At 37.7% G+C, this 25,385-nt stretch overlaps 1 protein-coding gene across 1 annotated transcript; it reads right to left on the bottom strand.

Moving 5' to 3' along the window:
• Positions 1–2,862: 2,862 nt before the first annotated feature.
• LOC131784167 (creatine kinase, testis isozyme-like) lies at positions 2,863–15,276 on the bottom strand. The gene is made up of 4 exons (XM_059100968.2): positions 14,984–15,276; positions 5,622–5,940; positions 4,558–4,819; positions 2,863–3,402 (listed from the first exon to the last, which is right to left on the bottom strand). Exons 1-4 carry the CDS (start codon positions 15,165–15,167, stop codon positions 3,037–3,039), a joined length of 1,131 nt encoding a protein of 376 aa, XP_058956951.2. The 5' UTR covers positions 15,168–15,276; the 3' UTR covers positions 2,863–3,036.
• Between the last annotated feature and the right edge of the window lie 10,109 nt (positions 15,277–25,385).

Raw genomic sequence — 25,385 nt, 5'->3', positions numbered from 1 at the left:
TCTTTAGACATTGTTTGCTACGATAATTTTTCATTTCTCCAAAAGAAGTCGCTTGAGAATTCGAACTCATAGGAGTTTTTTGATAACTGAGTTGTATGTTAGGAGCTCTAAACAAGTTTATGGTGCCTGCGTTGACGTAATTACATGAATCGTATAAAAATATTTTATAAAGGAAAAACAATTGCGATTAATTTTGCGTCGTTAAATTTCTATGGCTACTTCGAGTGTCAGGAGTAACTTTTCATTTAGGTAGGAATGCTTGCAAAGAAATTGGTTTAGAATTGAGGAGTGTGATTTCGACGGGCAAAAGGCGGCGTAAGTTCCCGGATAATTATTTTAGCAGGTGTGCCAAGCACAATGTTTGACAATAGCGAACGCTGATTATACTTGGCCAAAACACAAGCAAATACATTTGCATGTATATCAATAACACCGCACTTATACTTTATCATAAATAACAATTCAGCGATTCGAATGTGTAAAGTACTGAATATTAGGTCAGTTCCATGCTTCCCTGTGGTAGGCCTGTGGTGTTTACAACTGAGAAGATTCCTTTTAAACTCGTGAATTGCGCGCATGCGCAAGAGCGAGTTATAGCTATGATGTGGAGAATGTCACTCGATTGCTCGATTCCTGTAAACTTTTTTTCGATTTTAGGCCTTTGAGTGTATTTGACAGCTTTTTGGCGAGTAATAAACCAACGAAATGGCGACCTTTGTTGCTAAGAAGAGTGGTGGGGTGAAAAAGAAGCCGATGATGTTCTTAAAAGAGTTTATATTTATTCGTTTTGGCTTCAGCAAGCGGCGCCACGACTGGCGGGCGTGCGAAGATTCACTCTAAAATAAGAGAACAACCTTCGCTTTTCATAAAATTGTAATTTACAATCCTTGAACTTGAAAACGATCCGAAGATTCATTAAAAATATCACTTACTCCGAAGTGCTCAGAGTTTACAGGTGTTCAAAAGCTTTTTCTGTAATGGCCTGAGATTGGGAACAAAATCGATCGTTACATTTCGTATCGTGTTTTTTCTGTGTGGAACAACAAAAGATGCCGGCGACTAACGAAATTACAGGTTAACACGAAAATCAAATAACACCTAAACAAATAATTTTGGCTACCGATTTTCAGTGAATTTTTCAAGAACAATTTTCTTTTAAATTTCAAGAATATTTGAAGATTCAAAATAAATATTACGTACTAAAATGCGAAAGTCATTCACCACAAAATTGATAATTAGGCCTGAAATGAAATTCTATCTTGTTCTTGATTATACGTTGCCTAGCACGTGACCAAAATCTACCCAGGCGGAAATCCAAAATGACAGTGGTAGTCTGGGCTTAGTTATATCACTCAAAACTCGTTCCCGTTTGTCTCATTTGATAAAGAGGGAATCATGAATGTTTTCATTAAGACAGTATTGCCTTGATTTTCTAATATTTACAACGATAGACAGTATATTTCACTTTTCACCTTCATTTACTTCCAACCTTTTCTTTTGAACCAGAAACAAAAATGATATATTTTTAAAACACATGACATCATCCACCCTTGTCAAATGTAATAGCATGATCATTTCAATTGTAATGCCTTCTTATCCCAACGTTACTTTGTTTCTTTGCTACATCAGCGAACACTGAACTACTGCTTGTACTCTAAATATGACAATCGACCACAAATTCCCTAAACCAGATAACATTAAACATAATCCAAAAAATCATGTAAGTCATCTGTCAATTCACGAGTTTGCTCACAGAGCACTTTGATCTTTTTACGTTGAACAGACTACAACTTCCGTAGTGGTAACCTCGTTTCTCCTCCAGACCAGAAATTGTAGGGTATGTGAAAGGCTTCTTTAATGGTTACGGACAGTCTGGCTATCATCAATCACTCTAAATTAATCATATGGCCTCGGGTCTGGAAAGTTGAATTTGAGTTTGAATAATAGACAAAGGTGAAAAGATCTGTTGCTGTGCGCTGCTCACTAGTTTTTATTTTAAAAATTAAAACATTAATAAAAAAAAAATCTTAAAAAATTAATTTTAAAAGATTGTTCAAAAAATCTGATAATAAAAAAGGTTGACAAGATCTTTTGCAAAAGATCCGCTCACTAGTTTTGATTTAATAATTTTTCTAAAAAATCAAAAATTATAAAATAAGTTAAAAAAATTTGGAAAAATCGGACAATAAAAAAAGTTGACAAGATCTGATGCTGTGTGCTGCTCACTAGTTTTTATTTGAAAAATTTAAAAAATAAGGATAGTAAACAAAGTTGATAAGATCTGATGCTGTGTGCTGTTCACTAGTTTTATATTTAAAAAATTGATTAAACATATTGTGTGGAAATTTGAATTTTGAGCTGAAATATAGCGGCGCCACCGTAGTAAAATAAGAAGTCAAGAAGAAAAAATGAAAAACAAAATCAACAGAGGTGAAAGTGGATACATTCCTGCGATTTCGTTGGCTTTTATATCGGAACTGATCTGATTGATGCTACGAGACCACTAACTCTTTCGCAACTTACTGCTAATTAGAGTGAAGAGCTTACACTAGGCCTACAATCTCAAACATTTTACTTGAAGTTTGGCTATCTCCCATCCCTCTCTTTGTCCGTCTGCTAGGTCGCATGGACACACCGGCAAAAATTGCAAGAGCACCATATTATTTCCTTCTCTAGTTATGTTTGTATGGTGTAGCAGGTTAATGTGTTTTTGAAGGCCCTTGTTCTTCGTGAAAAATTTTGGCCATTTTTTGCGGTTTGTTAAGATGAGAAATGCCTTTCGCGGCAAAAGCGTTTTCAGAGGATTCTTGGTTTCTGTGTAACTACTTGCTAAAGCAAACTAGACAGTGAAGATTTGAAGTGTTTTATTTAGACGTAGATAATCAGACAACAAGAGAATCCTGATACATTCACTTTTGTAAGTTTAAGTGATCCATAATCATGTTATTTTAACTGAGCTCTCCACTGAGTCAAATAATCGTGAAAAACCACAAGAAATCAGATAAAACAATATCCCGGTGAGATCATCCCAATGGTTTAATTGGGAATCAAGTCATCAATTGATTCACCTTTCTCCAATCTCTTCTCCATTTCAATCAACAACTGGACTCCGTCAATCACGGCTTGAACTTGCTCAACCTCCGACTTTCCCAGCCTATCAGCATTGGAAATGTCAAAAGTTCCTCCCACTGAAGCGGTGTCTACACCTCCCGTGCCACGTTTCTGTAGACGAAATTTCTTCAGGATGCTGTTCAGTCTCTCTTCGTCTTTACTTAACTCAGGGATTTTGAGATGTACGCCTCCTCGGAGCCCTGTGCCGAGGTTTGAGGGACAAGTCAGGATAAAGCCGAGATGCTCACTCCACATAAAACTGTGACCAGCTCCTTTGATCAGTTGTTCGACCTAATGAAATAAACAACGACAACAAACAGAAATTAGTGGAAGAAGTTTTATGAATGGATGAGCAACAGAAGCCAAGCCAAAAGTTCCTGGAGCATCTCCGAAAAACGCAGACAAAAGAAGCATAATTTGTGACCCAGTGTTTTGCCAATTCATGTTTTAGGAAAAGTGTTGTGATCTTTTAACTGCGTAAGTTCCTCTCTCTGACTTCATTCCAAATAAGCTTATTGCGAAGGAGTGATTAAAATCAATATTTTTGTGGAAAAAGAGCCGAGACGAACGGTATTGAGCTACTTTCCTTAGTGAGAATGTGGACAAAGTTATGATATTGTATGGATGACGAAGTTAAATGTTGAGAAATCTCATTTCCATGTTATCAACCTCAGAGGCATATTTGTAAATTCATTTAGCCGTAACATGAGCCTTTATAAATTTTCAAGCTAGGCCACTCGTTTTCTTTGTAATATTCGTTACTTTCCGACCATTTGTCCGGAGTGGCTTTGTTTTGAAGCTAATTAAGGTACAGGAACAACCCTAAGGACAAAGCATGAACTTGCAAACGAAGCTCAGCAATGATATATCACACTTGTGCCCAGTCTGCGAATACTTCGATATCAAAAACATGCAACATAGTGTAAACCAGAAAAGATTAAGATAGGAGACTCCACTCGTCAAATGGCCTTGTGTCGAAGGAAATCTCTCTCAAGCTAATTTTCAACTCTGGGTATTTGTTCATTGGATGTATAGTTACATCTAGAACGCTTTTTGTCAGGATGTTTCCTTCCTATGCTCTGTCGGGGCAAACAGAATTGCCTGATTTTAACCTCCTGGGCCCAGTTGCATAAAGGGCGGATGACGCTGCCCAAAGGAGAAATCGCTATCCAGCGGATAAGTGATAGAGAAACGTATAGCGCTATCCACCAGATAGAGATTTATCCAGTGGATAGCATTATCTGACCTTCGAACGACTGGGGCCTGGTTTTAACTCCAGGGGTCTCTAAGAAATATCTAAGAAGAGGGAAGGCGGTGGTAGGGAAGAGGGTAATTCAACATCGCCTAATTGAATCTCTTGAATAAACCTGGTTTTTGAATTTTTAAATTTGTATCATGATTCCTTTAACTTGATTCACGACTAGGATAACAAGTCGGTCAAATTACCTTATTCAGTCCAGTACAGAAGCGTTCAAACACAGCGGCCATATCTCCTCCCTTCTGCATGGAAATCACCTGAGTGTGATCCTCTTCATTGATCCAAACCAAAAAGTTCTTCTTTTCATTGTGCCAGATACCGCGAGCATCGGGCCAGTCACGTGCCATTCCAGCACACGTCAGAAGAGGAGACACTGGTTTGTCGAACAAGAAGTGGTCCTCGATCAGTTGTTCCTGTTCAGCCTCTGTCATTTTGTTGAGTGGATAGTATCTGGAAAAGGGATTAAAAATTTTAATTCAAAAGAAACGGTCAAAAGAAGGTAGACAAAGCTGAAGCGATTAATTGACATCCATAGTAATTTTCATAGTGTTTTTCGCTCATGCAGTATCAAGGGTGTAGACGAGGGGAATGGGATGGAAGCTAAGTGGATTGGGGGAGGGGAGTCCTATGCTGCAAGTGCCTCCTTCCTTTACAAAAATAATGATATTTTAAAATTTCAACTGCGAATGCTAGTTAAACGTAACAATAGCACGCCCCATCGCCTTCTCTTAACAGACGCACTAAAGACTCCTACCAGCCTTCCTGAGTACTGCACAAGAATTTTTACCGGTAAATCGCTTTTTAGATGATATGTGGCACCGGAGAAAAGGATGAGAAATAACTCTGTCATGCAGCTATTAAACGATCTTGTTATTTTGCAGTAAATTAGTGAAACGTCGTGTCACATTTTGTGTTCTTCTGAGTACGACATGTCTGTCTCTCGCGGTGTCGTTCTTTGTTTTGCTAAATTCAAAGGCTTATGCTTATCTGTTTGCAAGGGCCATAAAACATTTGGTTCAGAAGATGAAACTGATGCACAGTACACTGGATGCTGGAAACTGGACACAGGACACAAGTGTTACTTTGATTTTTCTACGGGAGCCATCGTAGCTGGGATTCACTTCTGTTAAAAAAAGAACGACTCTTTGACTGTCAATGAGTTTTTGATAATTGTTGCTCTCCGATTTGTCTACCTTCCTCATGTCCTGGATTTTGGAATATTCGAGGACAAACCCCAAATGAAAATACATACTTTCCTTTTAAATCCCCATCCAGGTTATTCAGGGCGTCAACCACAGCCTTCTCAACTCCTCTTCGCTCAGCACGTGTGCAGTGTGGTGGCAAGGAAAATCCCCGGATGGAGCGCCCTGTACGAACACGTGACGATAATACATAGTTCTCATCAAGTTTGCCGCCTTTTATTTTCGTGAAATCGAGGTCGGTCTTGTGCTGGTCGGTTTTCTTGTAGCCGCCATGACGCATCTCTATCACTGGATCCAATAATTTGGCAAACACCTCATACGATTCTTCATCTCCTGCCACACACCCTACTGTCATGATGAATGGATGACCTAATAAAGAATAAACAGGCACAGTGTCGATTAAGATCGCTTTCCACTATAACCTAGATACCTTCTCGCAAATACAGATTAAAATCTGACCTTTCCACCTGAAACCTAGAGCTAGAGGGCCTTCCTTAGACTGCGGAACTTTTCATCCGATGCCATCAAAAACTGTAGTACAACCTCTAGCACGTTTTAGGAAGCAGCAATAGACTAACAGTACCCTTTTTTAGACTTGATTTTTTTATTCTTTTGAGTTTCAATTCATTTATTTCTTGATTTTAGAAATCGTCATTTTCAATATTCTCGCCGAATTGTAATCCATAACTAATTTTGATCACACGCGAATTGCCTACACACATCACGTGACCGAATGTGCTCAATTAAAACTTGGGAATATCCGAGGATAAACCCCAAGTGATATTTAACAATTTTCAAACCTATAAGTCTTCCTAAGTCTCTTGTTACAAAAGGAGGAATTTGCTATAGCTGTTGGTAAACACTTTTTTCAGGCAAGTTGCAAAAATGTGTGAATAATAATGAACACAATAGCCTCTACTTGACCCAAAAAATAAGCTCGCATATTTGTCCTTGGACATTGTTTGTTCTGAGAAGAGAACAGATGTTCGCGGACAAATATCCGGGCATAATTTGGGCCAAATGGAGGCTATTATTTATTCAACTTTTATGAAGTCAACCCGAAGTAATCCCAATGGCCAAGTAGAATTAGAAGGAAATACCAAAAAAGCTTCAGTGAGTGCATCGGTGACTAATTCAAGAGAGGTTTCTGTTCGGTTGAAATGGCGGTGTAAAATTCTTATTCAAATCATAGAGCATGGTAACTATCGACATTCACCCATATTGAATGATCTCATTTAAGCGCAACAGACAGAAAGGTTATATTACACACTTTGGAAACTCATAATTCCAAGATTTCGGTAACCAGTTGGAACTTTTCCTTGATGACTGCATGCGTTAGCCTTTATGTTCAAGTTATGTAAGTTTTCCTTATTTAACTTAGCCTGCACATCTCAATTGCAGCAATGGCATAAGTGAGGTGGACATTCCAATATTGCCCTATAGCCGATTATAGAGGTTAAAGTGACCAAAACAAAGACGATGATTTGAGGTCAGGATCTAATGAAAGGTGCTTCTTGTATGATGCAAGAATGAACACTATGCATGACAAGAATGCAGAAGTTCCTAAAAATGCACTCAAGAACATTGATCCAAATATGGGTCTCTCGCAAATGGCATGTCAATCAGCCTTAGATAATAGACAGAAAGATTTACAAGAAGTATTTTTTACTGACAGTTATAACATTGCAACGAACAGATTTAAACTGAAGGATCACAAGCCGTCAAAACACCCCACCCCTGTGGCCTGAAAAGCGATAATCACCTCTAACAGCTTTAAATTTCAGCAAGGCTGCGAAAACCGCATTTGAAATAGCAAAACATTTTTACTTTTACATCACTTGGGACAATATCTGAATTATCAAAACCCCTGTCAACCATCACATTGTCACTAGGCTCTAATAAATTAAGAACACCACTTTCCCTTGTAATCCGGCTCCCTGTCTGATACTTGTCCCCGCCACAAGACTAAAATTAATGACACCTGAATATTTGGAGTGACACCAGCAAATACTTTCCATGTGTTATGGTGTTTGTACTCTGATCAGGTTTCAGACTACGCTAGCATTGCAGATGGCTGCTGTACAAATATTTCATTGCAAGTCAAAATAATTCTCGTAGTATGGTATTCTGAAAACTTTTGAGGCATGTTCTTTTCAAACAGTTCTTGAGATGGAAAGGGAAAGAGTCCACAGAAAGAAAATACATCCATGCAATCACGTTCGCAAAACGAGACTCACGCTAATTCCAAATCTGTCTGTAAGATCTTGTACAGAAAAATTCCGCCTTCAATCGCAATAAGACAAGATAGAGATAGGTTAGTGTCCATGAAGGTCCTGGTTTATTTTTGTTCATATCCATCTGATTAGACTGACTTTCCTTCAAGAGCCTCTTTTCTTTCCAATATTGCATTTTTACTGTCTTTCGGTTTAATATAATCATAAAAGCTTATCACAGCCTCATAATTGGGAAAGCCAGTGTAAAAGGCACGGCTGTATCGTCACCTTTAATATGTCGAAAGAAAACTGGCGTGCAAGCAAAGCTTCCTTTCCTTTTCCAACTGCACTACCTTTGCCTCGAAAGTGGACACTAGCTTTTCTAGCATTTCAGCTCTGCTGAGTTAATTTAGCACCATAGCTTCAGGATCCACAGGAGGATCAGTCATACTCTCATATGTAGCAGCATCTGGTGAAGCTAAAACAGCATCCTTTAAAGCAGTTTCTCCAGTTTCATCACAAAATTCGTCATCTAGTTCAACAGTTTTTAAACTTTTAGATGTTAAGGGTATAAAAAGCCTACTTCTTTATTTATTTATTTATTTTTTTTTGGGGGGGGGGGGAGGAAGGGGGAGATAGTTCAGAACTTGTCGCTAATTCCCAGCGGCCTATTAAAGTTTTTCGAATGTCTTCTTTTCGAAAATACTCTGAGGAAACCACAGTTGAAATACCATCTTTCCCATGCTGACGTTTGATGAGATTGCACCATCGGCGTCTTTGTTCGAATCCTTCCGAAACTTGAAGTGAAAACGCGTAGGCAAGCCATCGGGGCCATAAAATGCATTTGAACAAACGAAAGCGGCATACTGTTTCCCTCTCTTTTTGGAAGGATTAGTTCTATCTAGATATCGGCTTTCCATAAAAGTCAAACAAATTTACCACCCACTTGCGACTTTCACCAAAATCACTCACAGAGACCTAACAAGCGGTTACATGCCCAACAACTTAAGGGTTGTACCTAAATCTTACCGGCTAGAGGTACGCCTGTAGAATAATAGTGACGAGTTTCTGAGTCGGGTGATTATCGGAAATTGTCGGCTATTCCAATATGGCGGACAATTCAGGTAATACCATATGCGATTTACCAACAGCTAAGCTTTTGTACTTTGTAATTTGTACTCTTGTAAAAAAGTGATTCCAAGGTGTTTAATACTAATTTGGAGTGTAGAAAAGTCGATTACTAAATATGCAAGCTACACCTCTAGCCGGTTGTATTTTTTAAGCCTGTTGAGATTCTATGGGCTAAAGGTACAAGACAATAGAAGTGTCACCTTGGGAATCTTTCTAACCAGTAGCACTATGTCAAAGGCATTATGGTGGCGATACTGTTCACAAGTTTTGTTTACCTTTGCAAGCGTTGGTCTCAGCGGCTACAGTGTTAAGTTAGAACCTCTGCTGATCAAGAAACTTAAGATCGACGAGGGTGAAGGAAACAGCCCTACAAAATTTAGCGAAATTTCCTTGAATTAAACTCTAAAATGTATTTTTACGTGTAAAGCAAGTAATAGTGTTCATGTCTGGTTCAATCACGTCGCTTGACTGTTGGCAAATCGCAAATGGTATTCCTGAAATTCCTTTACTCGAACGGTCCGCCATATTGGAATGGCCGACAATCGGGTGATTATCAGCCATTGCAATATGGCGGGCAATTCAAGTAAGTTAATTTTTATTCAACCATGCCATTCAAGAAAAATTGACTGTCTGACGAGTAAATTTTTCTATAGAATCTTAGGGGGCTTATAAAATATAACCGGCTAGAGGTACAGCTTGTATACTTAGTCGACTTTGCCCAATTTTTTTTACGGTTTGTTCAACATTTTTTTTTTCTGCACTCCAAGTTGTAGTCTTACACACCTTGGAATCACTTTTTATAAGCGTACATTTACATTTATTTCTTTTAATTGGTCTTGTACCTTTAGCTGGTAGGATCTTAGGAGGTATAGCAGATACTACCGGCTTGAGGTACAGCTGGCATATTAAGTCGACTTTGCCCAATTTCTCATATGGTTTGCTTCACATTTTACTTTTCTGTGCTCCAAATTAGTCTTAAACCCCTTTGAATGACTTTTTTCAACAATAAGTGTGATTTTATTTATTTTTATTTGGTCTTGTACCTCTAGCTGGTAGGATCTCAGGGGGGTTAGAATATACTACCGGCTAGAGGTACAGCTTGCACACTCAGTGGACTTTGCCCAATTCTTATTATGGTTTGCTCGACATTTTAGTTTTCTGCACGCCAAGTTGTACCCTTACAGTCTTTGGCATAAATTTTTTTTTTTAAGAATACTCTTGAATTTTTTTTCTAAATTTCCATCCTCTAGCTGGTAGGATCTCAGGAGGCTTAGAAACGACTACCAGTGGGAGGTGCAGCTTGCATATTTAGTCAACTTTGCCCTATTTTTAGTGGAGTTTGCTCATTTTACTTTTCTTTTTAATAACAGCAATTTTTATTAAAAAATACAATAAATAACAAAGGCACAGGTTAATCTCATTTATAGAATTGTATAAATTCTATATATATATATAGTAGATGACCATTCTATATTTTCAAGAATAACTTGCCTTAAGGTTTTCATACAGTGATACATGCTGTTAAATATTACTGAAAATAGAAAGTGAAAATGTCAATTTGGTTAATTAAAATCATGTTATCCTATGACTACCTAACTTAAGCAGAGTATTACATGATGACAAACTCCAGTAAATCTGATTGACATGTTCAAGTCTAAAATGAATTTCAAGTCAAAGTCATCTAAAGCTGGTTACATTTGTATTGAAATAAATCCATCACCAAAGAAAATACAAATTAGGCTAATTTAAAATTTATTTACGTGAAATTCATTTAAAACATAACAATGTCAACGGTTTCAAGCTTATTTCAAACATAAGCAGTCCTCTGGCTGGTAGTGTTTTCTGAGTAATGCAAGATCCTACTAGCGAGATGAACAAGACTGCAAAGCATGAAAATATGCGTGGAGTGACTCCACAACAGTAGAAGACTAACATGGAATGTAGAAAGATTTTTCCATAAATCAAGAAGTGAATGAAACAAGCTAAATTTACTGTAAATGCATGAAGTACCTCTAGCCTGTAGTATTTTCTTAGCCACTTAAGATCCTACCGGCTAGAGGTGGACGACCAAGAAACAAGAAGATGTTCATGAAAAAGTCATTCTAATGTAGTGTGAGACTAAATGCCAAAAAGCAAAATTCAGAGCAAACTGTGATACAAAATTGGGCGAAGTCGATTGAATATGCAAGGTGCACCTCTAACCGCTAGTACTTTCTATGCCTCTTAAGATCCCACCAGCCAGAGGTACAAGACCAAATAAGAAAAATAACTGTAAATGTAGCCTTGTAAAAAGTAATTCCAAGGAGTGTAAAACTACAACTTGGACTGCAGAAAAGTAAAATGTGGAGCAAACCAAATTAAAAATTGGGCAAAGTCGACTAAGTATGCAAGATGTACCTCTGGCTGGTAGTATGTTATAAGCCTCGTCAGATCCTATCCGCAGAGGCACAAGACCGAATAAAAATAAATAAATGTATACGTATTCTTAAAAAAATTGACTCAAAGGAGCGTAAGACTAATTTGGAGCGCAGAAAAAGTAAAATGAGAAGCCAACCGTGTTAACAATTGAGCAACGTTGATTAGGTATGCAAGCTGTACCTTTAGCCGGTAGTGTTTTCTAAGCCTCCTGAGATCCTATCGGCTACAGGTACAAGAAAATAGAAATTTCATGTTGGGGATCTTTCCAACCAGTAGCACTATGAAAAGGGCATTATAGTGGCGATGCTATTCATAAATTTTGTTTACCTTTGCAAGCGCAGGTCTTAGCAGCTACAGTGTTGAGCTAAAACTCTGCTGATCAAGAAACTTAAGATCGACGAGGGTGAAGTAAACAGCCACTCAAAATTTGGCGAAATGTCCTTGATTTAAACTCAACAATGTATTTTTCACATACAAAGCATGTTATAATGTTCATGTCTGGTTCAATTAGTGTTGGTAAATCGCAAATGGTGTTACTGGAATAATTCGCCATATTGCAATAGCCGACAACTTCAGATAATCACCCGACTCAGAAACTCGTTACTAGTGCTCCTCGGGCGTACCTTTAGCCGGTAGGATCTAGGCACAACCGATAATCACCCGACTCGGAAACTCGTCACTAGTGCTCCTCGGGCGTACCTCAAGCCGGTAGGATTTAAGTACAAATTTTTGTTTGTGAGGGCTATTGGAAGTACGACACTTTTGACCCATGATCTTCGCGATAGCCTTTTTAGGTACTTTCTGGAACGCAGCAATGTGATGGCGTTCCTTCCTAATCTCTACGCATGTATTCTAAGCGGTAATTGATCCCAACTGAGTATTATTGCCTTCACACTAAAGCAAAAACTTGACCTAAAACCATTACATGTGCACCCAGTTTACGTCGTGAGAGGCCTTTGTGGCCTCGTTTTCATGCAAAATCGTTACCAGTTCCGCCATCGGCCATTATGAAAGTCGATATTCGATTGAAGTGCCTATGACACGCATCTTTTTTTTTTTTTTTTTCAATTTTTTGGTTTATAGCCGTATTCAAAATCAGAAATAATCGACCTAATCGCCTAGCGAGTTCTCCTTGACCATTTTTTAGTGCATTGAAGTACGATTAGGCGGCCAAAAGGTGTGTACGTGTACGAGAGCTCTCCCATCAAAGACAACAAGTAGTTTTCAAACTCAAAAAGCTGAAGGTTCCTGTGAAGCGATTTCAAAGTTGAAACGGGTTTTGTTTCAGAAAAGAGCCATTTTTCATTGCCTTCCGTAAAAGTTGGGAAGGCCGTTTAGATTTTCTGAAAATCGCCTATGAAAGCGGCCCCCATACTGAAAAATGGCCAATTTTTGCCCATTTTCAAGCGCAAAAAGCTATTCCTTAAACTGTTAAAAAACAAAATTGGCGTCTAGTAAGAATTTTCATTGTAGGTGTTTTTTGACTTATTTAAACTTTGAAAATGAATGGAAATCATATATTACCATAAGCCATTTCAGTAAAAGTTATGATAGGCCAGTTGATCCTTTCTTATTCATTTTGGCGGTCTTATCTTACAGTTATAAGTCAGCACGCTCGACACCTCTTTTTCTTAGAGGTGACTAAAGGTGTAAACATGTAGTACTTTTCATCCTCAACACTGAATTTATAAACAGGAAACTTATACGAATAGCACGTAGTTCTCTTGGAGGCGGTACCTTGGGTACGCCCTTACTTCTCTGAATTTTCTGTTTATTGTGTCGTTATTTAGCAGTCTTCAAGGACTGTTTTCTCTTAGGATATCTCCTCAACTATGATTTTAATTCTGTTAGTAAGTTTATTATAATTTTATATTGTCAATCTTGTTTTTGTTTTCCGTGAGACTAAGAAATTTAAAGTAGAAAATCATTTTGTAAAGCGTAAACATCTCGAAGGTACCTCTGCTAGTTAAGTGTAAAAACATGACGATGGTTAAAGATTGACAGCTCCGTAAGCGTCACCTTTATAAGCGGTGACCCGCACTTTCCTCGAGAGATCTGAGCTAGTCCCGAGGTAATAAATTGTATGTAAGAAAGAGAAAAATAAAGAAAACTTCAACTATATTAAGAGTGTTAGAAATATACTTCTAACAATACCTCCTATATCCACTTAGTTATCGGCTTAAATTGAAGATACAACCTGCTTCTCCAAAAAGCCGCGCGTGAAAGTTGAAGTTATAACTCCTGGAAATCAGAACAGTAAGTTTTATCAAGCCTAATGAGCTAATTTGAACCCTTTCTTCCTTATTCAAGGCATTTCACGGCAAGCAAACTTTCAAATTTGCCGTTTCAACGGTTATGAATAGTTAATGATGTCCAGGAATTCTGCGCGATGACTTGATCATTAATCTTAATCGAATTTTGCCGCTACGTTTCTCTTTTTTCTTTCCACTTTTTTTGCTCTCTTATAGTTGTCAGATATTTATAATAGAGTTCGGATATAACGCGCGCTGTCATTGGTTGAAAGAGCGTGCTCTATGAGAGTATAGAGCCTAGAGCTGAGCTAAAGCTGTCACGCCATCTGCCAAATTGTACTATGTTCGACCTTTTCCGGGACTTCTTTTTAGCTTTTTTCCGATAATTGAAAGTGAAGTTTCGGAACAAGCGAGCCGGCAAGTAGCAACAGAAGAACCAAATAAAGGTTTGTAAACATACCAGGCGCCGTAATTTACGTTATTAAAACGTGAGCAGATGCGAAAATCCTCAAATGAAAAACAAAATGGCGATCTCCGGTCATCACGGTAAAGCAAGTCTCAGAAACTATATCGGCCGCCCTTCGAGTGAAAAAAATAAGAGCTTGCTCTGATATCCTTTCCGATGCGTTGAGTGGAAAGTCACTGCAGCCGAGTTTTGCCGTATCCGAGCGATCTTCATGTTTCGGTGAATTCGGCTGTCGTTCATTCAAAAAACACTCGCCATGAACAGTTTGTTTTCTACCTTGTCATGTGAAAAAACTCGCGTGTTTTTATGAGCCATAATTCGGCTGAAGTTCACTGAACATTTCACTTTAAGATTCTGTATTAGAGACTTCAAAACTTCAGGCAAAAGTGTTAAATTCGACTTGCCGAACAATTTTAGTTTGTGAACTATAGTAGAATGTGAACTTTGATCGTTTTTTAACTTTGATGGTTTGACACTTTTGACAGCTTTAGTCTTGTACAGCCAATCAGATTATTTGAACCGTTCTAACAGGAATTCTGATTGGCTTAATGTGGCGTGCTTTATGAGAGGATAGAGCATGCTGACGACACTGTTGTTCGCTTTGGAAATAAAGTTTGTTTTGAAAATTGAAAGTAATGCCTGGGTAATTTAACGGATTCTTTATTATAAAACAAATAGAGAAGCCTTGACTGTGCTCTGTTCTTTTATAAAGCACTTAGGAAGCGGCTAGAGCACTCAAGAAGTGGGGAGAAACACGAGACTTCTCTATTTGTTAAATAGAAGCCAGTTTCGCTTTCACACGCAGTTCTTCTCGCGCGCGCGAGGACTGGTTGAATAAATTGTTATCAGTAAAGGGTTAAAATCAATTGTTGATGCCGAACAGAAAAACATTTGCAAACATCAACAAGAATGAGGTTAGTTTCCTGGCTTACCTGGATTATCCACACCAGTCTGAATAACGTCGTCCAAAGTGAATCCATTCTTGGTGACCTTTCCTCTCAACTTTTCATAAATCTCTGGTGTTAGGGCTTTAGCCATGTAGTTGTTATGCTGCGAAAGATCAGGGAAGTCATCCTTGGCAGGAAACGTCTTATAAGCTGCCTTGATTTCACTCATAATGAAACGCAGAACGAAAATTCTCACAGAGCAAATATTGTGTCAGTCGCCTTTGCTGTTGACTAGCTTTAACCAAGAGTCCAATTAACCAGTGTCACGTATAATGTCAAATTCAATTATCGAATTTAATTATCATTTAATTAATAGAACTAACACCAGTCTGAATATCTCCGGGATGCATTGTGGGGGGTTGTGGCCATTCTCAACATTTTCTGCAGAGAAGGAAAGCATACCGTGTAAGTAATATCATTTGACTAGATCTTCGCTACCTTGATCGAAACCCGACTTTTTATACCCTCATCTATTTTCTTTAAGTGTCTATCGTCTTTTTGCTACGTATTTTCGTGGTTTCACTCCGTCATGATGTGTGTATTTTCACTCCGTTGAAGTTTACTACGTCATGATGTTCGTATTTTCGTCGTTTCACTCCGTCATGATTAAGCTATAGTAAAGAAGTCGTCCTGCAGGGATGGAAAGCCGCCATATTGTATGACTTACTAGATCAATTTTAAAAGCATGGAATGAGCAAAAGACAGCTTTAGGATTTGGCAAGAAAACAAGCCGTCGCAGATGCCCTGCTACACAGTAATTTCGAGGAAAATCAAACAGAAAGCTCCTCTCGGCACTTTGGTGACCGTCAGACGGGGAAACGATTTCAATCGATTGCAAGCCTGATCCCATGTAAGTTTTTAGGTGACCCTTCTCTCCCAGTGAAATCAAATTCAGATATACATTTAACCCAAATTTCATCTTGGTATCCTCTATTCCTTAAGCGTATTATGAAACACTGTATGTTTTTATCAAAAGTGGAGCGAGACGAATGTTTACACAGTAGGCGTTGCACTTCTCCTCTTACGAATCCTTTCTTTGTGCCTAGTGAATGACACAAATAATCAAATACTCGAAGGTCTCCGTCTTTTTGTAATGCGTTCGGACGTCAAGGGTCTATTTCCTGTTCAACCTCTCACTTTCGCTCACTTTTGCTTTCAAGAATATTTCTGAGTCTGATATTTCAGCCGTAACTAGTGATTGTATCGTGTTACAAATTACAGCGGTTATTTGCCCGTCTTGAAGTTTTTCATGAGCTGAAACGAAAAACGAAAGGACCTTTGGGAATACTGAGAAAATCAGTAGGTGGCAGAAGCCATGACGCCATGACGGCTTAGGACAACAAATCACAACGACAACGGCCGTGCACTCGGACTAAACCAACGTGCACTCGACTTTTGTTTTAATAAATTTGAAGCACATATACTGAGGTTTACCATAACATATTTTTTTCCAAAACAAAACCGTACTTATCGCAAATTCACATGATAGTGATGGCACGTGTGTCCTCAACCGCCCCAAATAAGTCATCGCAGCTCCACTTTAAATTGGGATTTCTCCCACACATTTCAACCGACGCCATTCAAACTGCCATGATATGAAGTTCTTTTTGTGATACATCAAGTGAACTTGGTCTCTAGGGTCATAAATATCACAGAAAAAAATGCGGGGCTAGCCAAGGTTTTTAAAAATTTGACTGTGACGCCATGTTTCATGACGTCATGGTATGGACAAAACTGTCTATGGCCCGGGTTGTATTAGCCTCCGTCATAAAAAAAAAAAAAAAAAAAAAAAAAAAAAAGACCTAACAGTTTCCCAATTCTTTTTCTGGTATGTTTTCCAGAGTTCTGGTTTCTTTCATAGTTTTTGCCCATCCGTAAAAACTTCTGCATTTCTACAAATTTCTTCTATTGGTTCGACATCGAATATGATATTAGTATGTTTTGACATTAAGTTAATATTGACCCTACAATGCAGATACAATTAGAAAACCTACGTGTCTCAGCAGGCTTACACTAGACCAGTGTATGTTTTGGGTTCTTCGTTTTCTTGCTGAGCTAAACAATTAAACACTTTATCCTTGCAATTGTTCTCGCCGCCATCATGCGGAAAGTAATTGTTTAGTTTTGCTGTTCTTACATTTGAAGGGAATCTGTCTTAAATATATTGGCTAATTCTCGAATGGCTTTTGTCAGAATGATTAATACAAAGCTTTACTTTAAATCAAGCCTTTTCCTCTTAAATGCAACTTAAAGAATATTTTGAGGAAGAACTCCGGGTTTTACACCTTAATTTCAAATTTTACTTCACATCGAAAGACATGGCGTTTAGTGTAATAATTAGTTAGATTTTTTCTTGACATGGAAGAAAAGTAATTTTGAGAAGATTGAACCACAATGTATAACAATTGTTTACCCTTTATAGGGTGGAATATCAGGATCCTCGAACAGGACCAGGAAAGGTAACTTTAATGAAAAATATTACTGACTTTATGAAAAGTTCTTGGTGGGTAGATCAAAAAACGGCTCGTAATGCAGTTGAATTGGATATGCGTATCTTATAAAGAAAGAATTAACTTTGTAGCATTCTCAAAGCTTAAGGTTCCAAGAAGACCTTTCACTCTCAGCTCATTATCATTCAGTTTTCTTGGGCTGATGCCCCTCTAAACCAGGTGTGATCGTCGTAATTTTCATTGAGACTCACACGTATGATTTCAGTCCAAATTGCACTCCACTCAGTTCAATAACCATTATTTATTATCCGTCATGTTTTTTGCTCGCGTGCTATTAGTCCAAACATGAACCGTGACTGAGTATGCCCCAGCTAAAACTGGGGAATATCCGGTGATATATCTAAAGTGATATTTTCCAATTTTCAAACCTTACTTGCAATGCGATGAAATTTTTCGTTTAAAGTTTAATTTAAGATTGGAGACCGTTTTGTTGTTGTTCCAAAAGAAGGAACCTATTTTCTTCGTCCCGAAGTCGTACCTGAGGACGCTGAAATGTGAACATCTCACGCAGTAAACAATAACCAAAATGATATAAACAGTTTATATTCTTTTGCAGTAAGCAGTTCGTAAACATTTTTCCCCGCTAGTTGCAAAGATATTTGACAGACAAGAAAGAAAACAGCCTCCATTTGGCGCGAAAGTATGCTCGTGCATTATCTCTTCCTCGAAGCCCTCCGTACTCCTTGAACTTCGCTCTCAGAACTGTTTGCTTCTCGGAACCTATAATTTCCACCACCGGGGGGTGGACAATTTTCTGGGGGGGAGGACACATGGTAGAACCGAGGGGGATTCGTCGCCAACAGAGTATAAAAGGAAGACTATAGAAAACAACTTCCAATTAACTGTTGTTGAGGAGGGATCCCTATAGGAAGATCAGATAAATTTAATCGCGTCACAATCAAAATCCTCCAACCATGTGGATACCAATTTACCTTCTTGGGTTGATGATATCTCTCAATTATTCGCTTTGCTCCCTCGCGTGAAGGATACTAATGACATTCGTATCCACGCGCGACCATCCTCTTTTTATACAAGAGTATTAAAGGGTAAAAACCATTTAAGATACCTCACAAAAACTCAACAATTCTTGCTCCGACCTTACGAAATATTTACTATATTACTCAAGAAAACCCGGCAATTTTTTTTGTGTTCTTACGTCACATTTAGAATGCTCCAGTGAACTTTACATGTAACCCTAAGCAATATGGGATTAATATATCTGCATATTTCATATCGCGATTGACAACTTTCAGCAGGTTTCTCATGTGCGCCTGCAATTAAATCTTATATTTTACAGTCACTGTGACACTCCGGTGCCCTGATATCAAACCAGGACGACTAGGCTTTTGTATTCATGAATGCAACACCGACATGGATTGTCCATATGGCAAGAAATGCTGTTTCAAGGGATGTGGAAACAGTTTTTCTAATCAAAGTCAGTTTGATATTTTTTCAAACGTTTCGATATTCTTAAATTCAGCTTTATGGGGGAGGAGGGCTTTTGCTATCCGGAGCCTTAGAGTGATTTACCCCTTTTAAGGGGTTTTAGAGAGGAAGGGGGGAGTGGTTGAATTCTTGTTATGTGCAGTTATCTCATACATCCCTAAACACTGTTCATACTTTACTCTAATGTTGCTTTTCCATTCTGCCAAAGCTGAATGTCTCAAACAAAGAACTACTTACTTACCTGGATGAACTGAAAACTCTGACACAGGTTTTATCCCTCTGTGGACAAACACTGTTCATACTTTACTCTAATGTTGCTTTTCCATTCTGCCAACGCTGAATGTCTCAAACAAAGAACTACTTACTTACCTGGATGAACTGAAAACTCTGACACAGGTTTTATCCCTCTGTGGACATAAAAGAATGGAGTTAACAAATGTCAACACATTTGCTCCCTAGGCTGGGACTGGGAAAAATGTTTGTAGCTTTGCCACTAGTACCACCACTGCACTTTCCTGATTTTCCTTCCCTGAAGTTGATTGTGGATTCATGTTACCTATACATTGTGAAGGTAGCCTTTTAACGATGTTTGTTTTAATTTGTCTGCAGTATCGAGACACTCAATTTGGTTTTCTCGGACTGAACATACCGCAGCTCATCATTAGTTCAAGTTGAACTGAAACACGAGCTGAACGGAGTGACTTGAATTGAAACCAATAACACACTTTTAAAGTCTAAGGTTATTGAGTTTTGTTGAATCATTCAAGTCTCATTTGAACTCTGGTTCCTTTATCCTGCCCTACAGCGAATCTTAGTGCACCGCTATGATCTTAACCTTTATAATTAGCGTATGTCGCACCAAGTCACGCTGCCTTCAAGTTAAGTGACCTCGCACCCAAGTGTAGCCCTGTCGCCCTCATCAACCCCAAACATTATTGCACTCGAAAACTAATTTTGCGTTTATCAACACAATTAAGACACTCGCGTCACTTGACGCACCAACTATCAACCTTTATTATAAATCCTTCCACGTTCATCTTAGCTTTCAATAAAAAATTAGCTTATTACTGACCTTGACGCATTAAAAATGCTTAGAAATGATCTCGTGAATGAGAATGAGAAAAAACTTGCGCTGCTCCCAATAACGTAAAAAAAAAATGTGAAATAATGGACCATGTGTAGTTTGATCTTGTGCCAAGTATGTTTCGCAGTTAGGTAATCCGTTAAACATTGCTATTAAATGTGTGGCGCTTTTGTCTCTCTAATTGTGGTTTAACTACACGTGTTAAGCCTGGTTTTCACTAGCAAAGTAAACACAAACGCAAAAATAACGTTTCTGCTAAATTTTGTGGCAGTAGATAAGCTTCTCAAAGGTTAAGATCATCTTTGAGTAGCTTGTAATTGACTGTTAATGAAGTTGTTTCTAGAACGATGACCCTTAGTCAGTGGTCATGTTTGGGTTTGTCAAATGATCGCAAAAATTCTCGTTTTAGTTTTAGTATTAAAAGACTATCTTTTCATTTGAAGAATTTCTGGTAGTCTCGTGTTTATTTCTACAAGACAAGTAACAAACCTTTATCTTAAGGCTGGTTTGTCCGAGCATTTCAACACAAGATCATAAAACAAAATAAATGTTCACGTTTTTTCAGTGTACTTGCTATTAATGATTTGGCAGCGACAGGAATCAGTGGAAAGTTATCCAAAAGGGTGTTTTACTGCATACTTGATAGCTTTGTGAATGAAAGTGATAAGGCGCCTTCATCTAACAACTGGTGTTCGCTCAGATCCTGGCTTAGGATTCGCTTAAAAGTTGCCATGGAAACACGACACTGGAAGAAAATCATACCAATTTTAATTAAGTGTGCCTTTTATGGTGTTGTTTATCGTTTTCGTCTCACTTTTTAGAAATGCATATGGCAAAGAAATGAAACTTGTTAGTGTTTGCTTTACAGACACCGCTTGGGACAAATTTGATGAAAAGAAAAAGTAACAAAGGTATGATATCTTTGTTTTCTCTTAATGAAACTTACAAACCTGCTTCTCAAATGTCGCACTGTATATTTTAGAAAAGCATGTTTCAAAGGGAATCTCATGGAGGTGAGATCCTCCAGGCGAGAGTCAAAGAGAACTGCAGATCTCCTCAACAACCTTCATTTAGGTTAGATATGACAAAAAGCTTGATTAGGTTTGTTTGAAAGCATTCGGTAAGGAGGCCTTGTCAAAGAAAGCCTCGGTTGCCGAAAAAGGCGTTTAATTAATTGCTACTTCAATTTTTTTAATCAGGTAAGAGATATTGGTGGAAAAAGATGAAAACGGTGCAACCAGAATTGCCGAGTGTCATTTTACGAGCAGAGATAACTAGCTAGACTAAATTTGTGGAGAATGAAATGTTGGGCCAATTTCATTTGACTTGGCATCGGAAGAGTATTAGGATGTTTTTGGCAAAGGGTTTGGGCGACAATTCAAAGTCTTCAACAGTATACTTCTTACCTTTGACCTTTCACGAGAAAGTGCCAAAGAAATCTTGCTTGCGAGGTGTGCCTTTGCTTTTAGTTCAGGCAAGAGTCACGTTCACGCCATGGATTCTGTTTTCCTTGAATCTTCAGCATTTATTGTACATCGAGCAGTGTTTATAGTGCGATAATTTTTTTGCAGCTGTCAAATATGATATAGATATTGTGCTGATTGTTTTTGTTTGGCAAGCAGTCGCCGATCTCAAATCCTACGAAGGTTACTGTTGACACACTAATTCCTGAAATTCCTTTCGTCCGCCGGTGAAGTTTATGATTTTTAATTTCTATGGTTCCTATCTGGCTTTAATATTTCCCTGCTATAAGTCTCTAAATTTTGATCTCGAGCATATCGTGGTTTCACATAAATGCAGTAAGGGGGCCTCAACGGAATTAATCGTTAGCCATAAAACGGCCAAGAGGGTTAGCCGTTGCGCGTGAAAACTGACAAATTTTAACCGGTAGTCGAAAATAACCAAAATTTTTACCGCTTGTTAGTCCCTCCAGTATCTAAGCGTGACAAGGAATCAATGGTTGATTGGATACTGTACTTGTTTCTTGTGCCCGTGATATCTTCAGCAAACCAATAACCTCTTATAACTCACATAGGCTAAAGATTTACATCCAACGAGATTTAAATACCTCGATAAAAACCTTTGCAAACAATGTTCACCTTTACATTAACATCATCTTTAATCTGTGGTTTCTCTACATTGCAATCTATTTCAAATCTCCGCGTTTGAGTGAGGTGAGAGAAACTCATATTTCTCAACGTGATAGTGTTTGACATGATCGCGACGGAAACTGAATTTTTGTGTTTCTTTGTACAATAGCAAGAGAACCAACTTGGAAGTACGGAGGGCAAAACAAATGTGTTTATGGTAATGGTTAATTAATTTCTCAACTTTACCCCGATTTTTTTTTCGCTTTAGAAAAAAAATCATAGCTGAATTTATGTTGCAGCATAGAAAGTCTTTCAAAATTTTTTCTTGAGTTGAACTTTTCAAATCAATACAAGTAATCAAGCAGTTAAGACTTGCTACGTGTGAGAAATCCTGCCACTTGACTTTACCTAACTTGCGTTTAATTCAAACATTCCAGCCGTAACGCCTCCAGGGAATTATTCAACCTACCAATATTATTTATTTCAAAACAAAATGAAAGTAGTGCATTCATATAATTTGTTGATACTATATAAACAATATGAAAATGTTATTGAAAAAAAAATGTTGAGCAACAGTCAACAGCCATTGAAAATGTATGGACGAATGCAAACCGTGACTTGTTTTGACCTTTTTTTATTAGTATAACAACAATTTCCATGATATAATATAATTTAGCTAGTTGGATCTGCTTTTGCCGCACATCCGGTTCACAAGAATGTAATAAATAAGTAATTTTCAGAAGCAAAAAATTATAATATCGCAGCTTTCTTTTACACAGTGTTTTGTCACTTGAATTTTTATGAAATTGTTTGGCGGTTGTTGGTTTTTATTTCCATCTCAAAAGCAACCTATTTCAGTTTTTCCTTGCTGTGCTCAAAAAAACAGCTTTTATATTCGGTTTCTGACATAGGGTTCAAAACATGAATTTTTCAACGAAAAAAGCCTATTCGCATCGGCGTATAATAACCAGTGTTAAATTTTTCATCTAAAAAATCAAACCAAGTTTGTCATTAAGAGAAAAAAGTGAAAGTTAAACTTGTTTTCAAATCCGAAATAGAAAACTCTAGGCACAGGTCAAGTTATCTAGAAAAAAAAGATCTTTAAAAAAAAAACTGTATGTTACAAGTGACATATTAACTAACGAAATTTGCTCAAGAAAAGTCAGAAACGGAAAAGTGAAGAGCTTCAAAGGCAAGTCCAGCAAATATTCCCAGAATTCCACAAGGTGATTTCGTTCCAGTGTCATCCTTTTACCCTTTCTATTTCGTTGATTCAATGTCAGAATTGCTTTAGTGATGCTATTCAACTGAATAGTATACGACGCTGTATTTCCCTGTTATAATTAAGAAACGTGCTCGCGAAATTTAGAATCAAAGGTAATTTGAAGACGTCTTTTAACTTACCGAAACTGCGTGAAACCTATATTTGGCTCGAGAGGGCGGCGAGGTTTGCTTTAAATTAATATCCTGCCAGCATTACTCTCAAATGAATTTCCTAATATATTAGTTTATACCGACCAAATATATTACTATCCGAAACTGAACTAAATCTGAACAACAAAGAGTAACTGCGAAAAAGAATGCAGAATATATAGAGGACTCTAGCTGAGAAGTTTTTCCTTTATACTCTTATATATTACACATAAGTCGCTTTAATTGAACTACGTGTCGGCTAAAGGTCAATCACATTTATTGTAAAAACTGGCTTGAAGTTAAAATAACACTCTGTATTCACAAAAAGCGCTCGGACAAAAGCAAGCCATTGTCTTTTTTAGGAATTGTAATCCCAAAGAAGATTGTTACCTAAACAATCTATGTGCTCAATAACACAATACTTATCCCATTCACCTTTTTCGTCTGAGCTATTTTTTGGGTTTCTTTTAAAAATGGCGCTGAAATAACGCCAAGGTAAATGTCAAATGAACCCAGCTCCGCGGGAGGAATCCTTCTCCCTTTTTTGGCACTGGGGAAACTTACCAGAAAGATTTTAGTAGCATCATACTGTTGCCAGTGACATAAGGGAACGAGAATTCTTAATTCAGCTTAAAATCTTTGTCGGTTTACAGTGGCACAGAATAGGCTAGAAATGACAAAAGCGTTGAATTTCTAGACGAAAATATCCGATATCTCCAAATAACCTCCAAGCAAAGGAAGCAAGTGCTTATTATTTGATGTGAAAGAAATCAAAGGTCCCAGAAAACTAACCCAACCAACCTTTACGTTCTGCGCAAATTTATTTTGAGTCATTTCGGTGTGTCACTTTATGAAGTGGGTTTCTTTATTGATCATTTTAGTAATACTCGCCTTTTAAACGAATTTCACTCCATCAAAAAATTTAGACGAGAAAATCTGAAAATATAAACTATTCCTCTTGGTGAGTCGTGTGATAATAGAACTTGCATGTATCTAGCGTCAATTTTTTAGTCTGCTAAGTTTTTCAGGAAATTGAAAAAGTAGGACTGCATGTCAGTAAAACGTCCGTACAAATAACATTTAGTCATCAAACCGGAGACTGATTTAGTGATGTACATGGCAGTTAATTGAATTAAGACTAACATAAGAAATGAAAGACAGCGTTTCGGTAAAGGTTGTTTCAAAGTTAATGAGACATGACGCAGTTCTGAAGAAACAGGTGAATTACCAAAATAAATTTGAAGTGAAGGGACAATACTTTGAATTTTAATGGGGAAAGCAGTAACTTGGCATTGATCTTTGTGGAAGGCATAACGCTCGAAATTAATTTAGCATGTTTTACACTGGCAAAAGTTTCTCATCATTTCTTGACATGACATGACTTTAATTCAGAATTCTTTTCTTAGATTTAAAAACTCAATTATTTCACCTTTAACAACAAGTAATAATGCCACGCATTATGTTTTGATCAGCATTTCGCTGTTTTTAACCTAATTATTTTAAGACCTTTGTATATACTCAACAGGGAAGAGAGCTAATACACAACTGCTTTAAGACTTTTAACCAAACACTCCCACCAGGAAAAATCATGTCCATATTTCCATTTGACTGATTCTAATATGTCCTTAGTAAGCGAGAATATTCGTTGTGGCACTTTCCTGAGAAAATAAAACTCGCCCCTAATGGAATATAACGGAAAATAAGCGGATATTAAGTCGATAAACAAGTTAAAACTATTTCATGAAAACGAGCGCTTTAAACTAAACAAAGTGAATTTGTGTTTGCTGTTAAAACTATCACAAAGCAACTGTAAATGAAATTTCGGTTAACAACAAAGGCAAGAG

Source organism: Pocillopora verrucosa, chromosome 13 (genome assembly GCF_036669915.1).
Source record: "Pocillopora verrucosa isolate sample1 chromosome 13, ASM3666991v2, whole genome shotgun sequence".
NCBI classification, from domain to species: domain Eukaryota; kingdom Metazoa; phylum Cnidaria; class Anthozoa; order Scleractinia; family Pocilloporidae; genus Pocillopora; species Pocillopora verrucosa.
Note: the sequence above shows the minus strand (reverse complement) of the source record. Positions and strands in the feature narration are given on the sequence as shown.